This window comes from Mirounga leonina, unplaced genomic scaffold, assembly GCF_011800145.1.
Source record: "Mirounga leonina isolate KUSES-001 unplaced genomic scaffold, KU_Mleo_1.0 Mir_101609, whole genome shotgun sequence".
NCBI lineage: Eukaryota > Metazoa > Chordata > Mammalia > Carnivora > Phocidae > Mirounga > Mirounga leonina.
Genome location: NW_023270164.1, coordinates 2,297,937 through 2,305,917, shown reverse-complemented (window position 1 = coordinate 2,305,917; position 7,981 = coordinate 2,297,937). Strand labels below are relative to the sequence as shown.

Here is a 7,981-nt window from a genome sequence, read left to right as displayed (position 1 = left end):
TATAATTGCGTCTGTGTGAATTTGGTTCCAGCAAACATTTATATGATTTAGACTATGTGTGAAACATGCCACTGTGCTCTACTAATGCAGAGATGCATAAGAGTAAAACCACCAAACTCAGGGAGCTGACATTCAGGTATAGATAGACCAGTGAAGAAAGAATATAGGTTATAAAGGAATATAAGCATAATGTTATAGGAAAAGTAAGGTGATGCTCAATATGAAAATGCAATTTCAGGGTCAGTTTTCCATGCATTCATTTATGTTTCTGTTCTAAGCAATTTGAAATGTTCTCAGTAATGGTGTTTTTCCCCTGCAGACCATGTGACTTTAGAAGATGCCAGGGATATATGTTAGGAGGAGTTCTGCACATAAATTACATTAACATCAGGATTAATCCCCATTTCCCTCATCAACTCCCGGAAAAACATCTCTAATAGTGACATTTCTCTATCATCTTTTCTTATGGTCTAGTTTTTGATAGGAATACACATGTAATTCCCAAGAAAAGTACGTAGACTGGGGCGCCTGGGTGGCTCAGTCATTAAGCATCTGCCTTCAGCTCAGGTCATGATCCCAGGGTCCTGGGATCGAGTCCTGCATCGGGCTCCCTGTTCGGTGGGAGGCCTGCTTCTCCCTCTCCGACTCCCCCTGCTTGTGTTCCCTCTCTCTCTGTGTCTCTCTCTGTCAATAAATAAATAAAAGTCTTAAAAAAAAAAAGTACGTAGACTGAGACATCACAGCCTTAAAATGGTAAAAAAAACAAACAAAAACTATTATTGCATCCTTGAAAAACAAAATGCAATTGTCTCAGAAGGCAGAGATAGGCACTCTATAAAGAATAAGAGTCACCTGACAGACACCAGGACATGCATTGCCTAGCAACCTTCTGTGATTTACATTAAGTCAGCAGGCTCCATGGTACCAAGGCATAAGGAGATCTCTGTACTATTCTTCAAAATATTTATTAATTTTTTGGCTTCCGAAGTTTTACTCAGTTATTTCCCTTTGTTTTTATATTGTCCTCCTTGTCTGGGCAGGGGTTGAGATGTGTATGAACCTCCTTTGTATTTTGACAACACAGACAGACCACCTGCTTACAAAAAAAATGCAACAACTCTGAGCTATCTCTCAGGCCACTTAATAAAACTCATTTTTCTTATGCCTCCATTATTTTTCCTTTTCTCATACCCTCACCTCAAAGACTGTATGTAACTCACTTATACACCACTACACCAGGTTACTGATTTTTCTGGATAAGTTAACAGTAGTATTTCTTGGCTTTTATAGTCTGTAAAAGGTTAAGGATGACTAGAGCCTAAAAGAAAATACTTAAATATTACCATAAATTTATTTATTTATTTATTTATTTATTTATTTATTTATTTATTTATTTATATAACAGAAACCTCTTTAATTTTATTTTAGGATTTTATTTGTCAGAGAGAAAGAAAGAGCGCACAAGCAGGTGGAGTGTCAGGCAGAGAGAGCAGGCTCCCCGCTGAGCAAGGAGCCTGATGCAGGGCTCTATCCCAGGACCCTGGGATCATGACCTGAGCCAAAGGCAGATGCTTAACCAAATGAGCCACCTAGGCTTCCCCTACCATAAATTTTTAAAATACATTTTTACTTATTAAGTAATCTCTACCCCCAATGTGGGGCTTGAACTCATGACCCTGAGATCAAGAGTTGCATGCTCTTCTAACTGAGCCAGCCAGGCACCCCAGTAGTAGCATAATTTGAAATTGAAAACAATACCCCTTTCATGAAGATGGCACTGAAGGTGAAGAAGGAAGCCCTGGCCCCTCCCAAAGCCAAAACCAAAGCAAAGACTTTGAAGGCCACAAAAGGGATGCTGAAAGGCGTCCACAGTTACAAAAACCAGAAGATCCGCACGTCACCTGTATTCCCACAGCCTGAGACCCTGCATCTCCAAAGGCAGCCCAAATATCCTTGAAAGTGCACCCCAAGGAGAAAAAAGCTTGACTACTATGCCATCATCAAGCCCCCCCCACCCAACTACCAAGTCAGCCAAGGAGAAAATAGAAGACAACACACTTGTGTTCATTGTGGATGTCAAGACCAACAAGCACCAGATCACAGATACTGTGAAGCTCTATGACCCTGATGTGGCCAAGGTCAACATCCTGATCAGGCCCGATGGAGAGAAGAAGATATATGTTCAACTGGCTGCTGACTACGATGCTTTGGCTGTTGCCAACAAAATTGGGATCATCTAAACTGAGACCAGCTGGCTAAATCTAAATTTTTTCACCACAAAAAAAAAAAAAAAGAAAGAAAAAGAAAATGGAAAAAAAAATAAAATAAAATAAAAAAATAAAAATAACATCTTATTTTTATTCTTCAGGGGACTACCATTTGTTCTTTTTCATTAGACCAAAAAAAAAAAAAAAAAAAAAAGATGTGCCCAAGTGGAAGACTTACCAGAGTCCCCTTCAGAGAATAAGCAGTGGTATTGCAGACTCAGCGTTCATGCTAAAGCCTGCTGCCGAACAAGCAGTGTTTCTTTCCTGCCCTCTCTTACTGCTCTCTCATAAAAACTGTGCAAATTTTAAAAGGACCAAAGGTTTTTACAATTCTTAGCGCACTGTATTCCTCTCCCCATACATTTGCTCTCTTTAACGGCCTTTAAAATGTCTCTGTATCTCTAGCTTCCCTTTCTAAATGCTACAATGTGAAACTTGAATGGCTTCCAAAGCGAGCCCTTAGCCTTGCCCTGCACACACTGGCCCACTAGCCAGTGTAATTACAGCACAGCCCGAGGCTGGCCTTTGTGACAGTCACACTTGAGCTCCGTCTTTCCATTGGTAAGCACATTGGAGACAGTAAAAGATGAGAAAATAAAGCTTTACTTGTCAAGTTGCAGAAAGGCAGAGTTCTCTTCCTTTATTAAAGGGACTTGTTTGGTAATTATGAAAATGAAACCCTGTAGATCTAGGTTTTTATGGCCTTATCAAGTACCTCATGTGTAAGATGAGCTAACCATATGATCTGTTCTTCCCCCGAGAAGTGAGGGCAGGTCTCCCGAAGTGAGAGCAGACTGGCAGGAGCCTTCCTTTGTGGCAGGTGGAGGCAGTGGACTCGCTCCTCTTCTGTGAGGATCAGAGCTGCCAATATCTATGTCTACACATTCCCCCTAGATCCAGTGGGGCTTATTTGAGGTAGATTTGAAGGATGCTTAAGAAACATTAGCCTAAAGCCTTAGAATACATGGTCTCCATCTTGGTGATTTTATCATTAAAAAGTTTTTGGAAGAGGGAGCACGCGAAAAAAACAGAGGCTAAATATACCAAATGTTCTCTGGGTCGTTCTAATATTTTCTTGTGAGAATAAATTAATGAATATGTGTATTATGGGTAACATACTGCTAAAAAATCCCTCTAGTCTTTTGAAAGCCACAAAAAAGGACCAAACGATCCACTAATTTCTTTCATTTAGCATTCATTGATCATCTGAAGCACAATGTCCAACGTGTGATCAGAAATACAAATGTTAAAAACAGCTTCTATATCATATGTTTAAGAAAGACACAGTCAATCAGAAATACAAATGTTAAAAACAGCTTCTATATCATATGTTTAAGAAAGACACAGTCACACAGCCACAGGAAAGTGGCATATGTTTGTCATAGCAAATTCCAGATGCTAGTTTAATGTGCTAGTTAATTCCCTGGGATTATTTGATGTCAAGTGCTTTTACATATTTGGCTCTTCACCACTTTATTCCCCATTATTCAGCTTATGTTATTTAAACCTGAAGAAAAAAAATCAAAATAAGTAAAGACATTATGTTCAGTAAGCACCTCGTAAGGATCATAGGCATCAGGAGAACTTGAGGCTTTATCTCTTCCCCCAAGTGAGCTACAAACGGAACAATGAGGCAATTCCACACCTGTGGAATTCAAATACTGTTTATCTGAAATATCCAACAAATGGAGGCTATGGTATTTTCTTGACTTGAAGTATTCACATGATTTCTTCCATTTTCCATCTGGCTTTGCATAAACAGACCCTTCCTGAAACCCTAAGCTTCAAACACTTGGAACTACAAGAAAAAATGGTAGTAAAACAAACACTACTGTATTTCCATATGGCTTCTTTACCAGGCCTACAAACTCTTATTTTACAGCCCTAAGATCAGCCAGGACACTCTATTTCCTGATACTTATCATGTATTTTAAAATGCTTTTTTTGTAAAATTGATGATTAGTATAGAAAATTCGGAGGGGCGCCTGGGTGGCTCAGTTGGTTAAGCAACTGCCTTCAGCTCAGGTCATGATCCCAGGGTCCTGGGATCGAGTCCCACATCGGGCTCCCGGCTCGGCGGGGAGCCTGCTTCTCCCTCTGACCCTCTCCTCTCTCATGCTGTTTCTCTCTCGCTCACTCTCCAATAAATAAATAAATAAAATCTTTAAAAAAAAAAAAAAGAAAATTCAGAAAATCTAGAAAACGATAAACAAGTAAGATAACCTAGAGTTCTATACTTTACAGAGAACTTTATTTTTGTGTGTTTACTACAAATATTTTATATCTTTTTGTTTTTGCTACGTTATCATGACCATCTTTTCATATCCTTAAGCATTCTGTAAAATCAATTTTATTGTTTATATAATGTTTTATTGTATTCTAGCAATACATAATTTATTTAACTATCTCGCTATAGTTATGAATCTGTTTTTAACATTTTTAAATATTGTAATGTAGTGCATGTATTGCAACATAATTCTCTGATTCATAGCAGATATATGCTTTATTAGTATATTTATCTTTTTAGTCATCTACTATCCTTGTCTTGGCTCACCAACAGTCTCCATCACACTCTCTTAGAAACAGTGATTAGTCAAGAGGTGTTATCATTACCTAAGTAGGTTAATCTAAGACATTTTCTGGGTTGATAGAGAGATGTTAGGAGAATAGGAGAAGAAATGCTCTTTTACCTCTGGAGTTGCTAAAGCAGGGAGGATGGGACTCTGCTGCTGTTGGGGGCCATGTTTTCTTCTTGCGAGGAAACCCATCTGAAGAATGAAGTCAAGTAAAATGATAGATGGAGTCCAGGACAGTCCTGGCATATTCTGGTTATTACTGCCTGACCTTGGGCCCTGGTGGTATTGCAACTCTTCCTTCAATTTTGTGAACTTCCTTAGTATTCTTTCTAACTTTAGGAGCAGCCACATTTCCACTTTTTGCTTGAATTATTTAGGGTTGAGTAGTCATCACTTAAAACTGAAAAAAAAAAACCTTATTTGGGCATCTCATGATTTTTTTTAAAGATTTTATTTTTAAGTAATCTCTACACTCAACGTGGGGCTCGAACTCACAACCCCGAGATCGAGAGTCACATGCTCTATTGACTGAGCCAGCCAAGTGCCCCTAATGATTTCCTTCTGAAGACTGCTTTTTAGGGGCAGAATTTATGGCTAAAAGAATAATAATATTTCAAAGTTCTTGATATATACTTCAAAACTGAATTCCAGAAAATTAACATCAGTATGTACTCCATTAGTAATGAATGTATGCCACAGACAGGTTTCTGAAAAATCCCCATATGATAATGCATCTGTGGGTTTGAGGCTGTTTATAACTCTGAATCTTCATTTTATTTATTTCATCAATAATTACAGATCAGCTGCAATAGTGTGCCAGGAATTGTCCAAAATTAGAGTATGAAGATGAAGAATACAAAAGCCTAACTTAAAGGAGCTCATGTCCAGTGGGGGAAGAAGAAGACTTTCCATCCAGATATAGCATGAGGTGATCCATGATATAATAAAATAACATGCTTGAGAAGTGAGCAACCAGGAGGCTATTAGCACCCAGCCTGGCTCTGCAGGAGTGATAAAAGGTATAGAATCTTAAGAGTATTTTTAAATAAGAAGTGTGGAGTAGACGTAGCCATAGTAAAGATCTGAGCAAGCCTCAGAATCCCTAACAGAGTTAAAGGAAGGTATTTCTCTTGCAAAGCAGTCAGTAAAATCACCACACAAAATCAGTTGTATTTCTATACACTAAAATATCTGAAAAAGAAATAAAGAAAACAATCTTAACTATAATAGCATCAAAAACAGTAAAATACATAGGAACAAAGTTAACCAAGGATGTAAAAAAAATCCACACACTGAAAATAAGACACTGAGGAAAGAGATTTAAAAAGATACAAATAGGGGCGCCTGGGTGGCTCAGTCATTAAGCGTCTGCCTTCGGCTGAGGTCATGATCCCAGGGTCCTGGGATCGAGTCCCACATCGGGCTCCCTGCTCAGCGGGAAGCCTGCTTCTCCCTCTCCCACTCCCCCTGCTTGTGTTCCTGCTCTCACTCTCTCTCTGTCAAATAAATAAATAAAATCTTTAAAAAAAAAAAAAAGATACAAATAAATGGAAAGATAGCCCATGTTCATGATTCAGAAAATTAATATTGTTAAAATGTTCATATTACTTACAGTCATCTACAGATTCAGGGTAATCCCTAACAAAATTCCAAAGCCATTTTTCACAGAAATAGAGGAACAATCCTAATATTCCTATGAAACTACAAAAGACCCTGAATAGCCAGAGCAGTCTTGAGAAAGAACAAAGCTGGATACACTGAACTTCCTGATTTCAAAATATATTACAAAGCTACAGTAATCAAAACAGTGTGGTACTGGCATAAAAAATAGACATGGACTGGGGCGTCTGGCTGGCTCAGTGGGTAAAGCGTCTGATTTCAGCTCAGGTCATGGTCTTGGGGTCCTGGGATCCAGCCCTGAATTGGGCTCTACACTCAGGGGGGAGTCTGCTTGTCCCTCTCTCTCTGCCCCTCCCCCCTACTCAGGCTCGCTCTCTCTGTCTCCCTCTTTCTCTCAAGTGAAATAAATAAAATCTTAAAAAATAAAAATAGAAACAAGGGCGCCTGGGTAGCTCAGTCATTAAGCATTTGCCTTCAGCTCAGGTCATGATCCCAGGTCCCGGGATCGAGCCCAGCATCAGGCTCCCTGCTCCATGGGAAGCCTGCTTCTCCCTCTCCCACTCACCCTGCTTGTGTTCCCTCTCTCGCTGTGTCTCTTTCTGCCAAATAAATAAATGAAATCTTTAAAAAAAAAATAGACACAGACTAATGTAACAGAATTGAGAGCCTGGAAATAAACATTTGCATATATGGTCAACTAATATTTGACAAAGAAGCCAAGAATACTCAATGGGAAAAGGACAGTCTTTTCAATTAATGGTGCTGGGAAAACTGGATATTCACATGTAGTAGAATGAAATTGGACCCATATCTTATACCAGTCACAAAAATTAACTTGAAATGGAATAAAGACTTAAATACAAGACTTGAAACCATAAAACTTCAAGAAGTGAACATAGGGAAAAAGATCCTTGACATTGGTCTTGGCAATGACTTTTTGGATCTGACACAAAAAGTACCAGCAACAAAAGCAAAAACAAACAAGTGGGACCATGTCAAACCAAAAAGCTTCTGCACAGCAAATGAAACAATAGACAAAATGAAAATGGAACCCATGGAATGGAATGTATTAGATAAAGGGTTAAAATACAAAAAACTCCTACAACTTAAAAGGAAAAGCAAAAACAAAACAAAGAACAACAACAAAAAAACACCCAATCTGACTAAAAATGCACAGGGAATCTGAATAGTTATTTTTCCAAAGAAGATATTCAAATGGCCAAGAGGTACATAAAAAGATGCTTAACATCTTTGTAGATATTCCCCTGAAGAATCACGAGATTTAGAAATGGTGGCGTGGCATGTTCCAGGTATAAGGGGCAACGACTCTCCTCTTTCCCTCTTAATTGGCCATGGTTCCAAACAGATAACAGAGAGCATTCAAAAGCTCAAGTGGTACCCCAAGAGAACATGCACATTAGTTGAGAGAGAACTTGCTGGCAGATTTGGAGATGTCAAAGCTAGTCCAATGGAATGAAGCAACAAAGGGTGCAGTTTGGACTTGCTCTGGGATTCAGT

The 7,981-nt window shown here is 38.8% G+C and overlaps 1 protein-coding gene across 1 annotated transcript; it reads left to right on the top strand.

Moving 5' to 3' along the window:
* Positions 1-1,771: 1,771 nt before the first annotated feature.
* LOC118008575 (60S ribosomal protein L23a-like) lies at positions 1,772-2,240 on the top strand. Its single transcript, XM_035002153.1, has 2 exons — positions 1,772-1,903; positions 2,028-2,240. Exons 1-2 carry the CDS (start codon positions 1,772-1,774, stop codon positions 2,238-2,240), a joined length of 345 nt encoding a protein of 114 aa, XP_034858044.1.
* Positions 2,241-7,981: the final 5,741 nt, after the last annotated feature.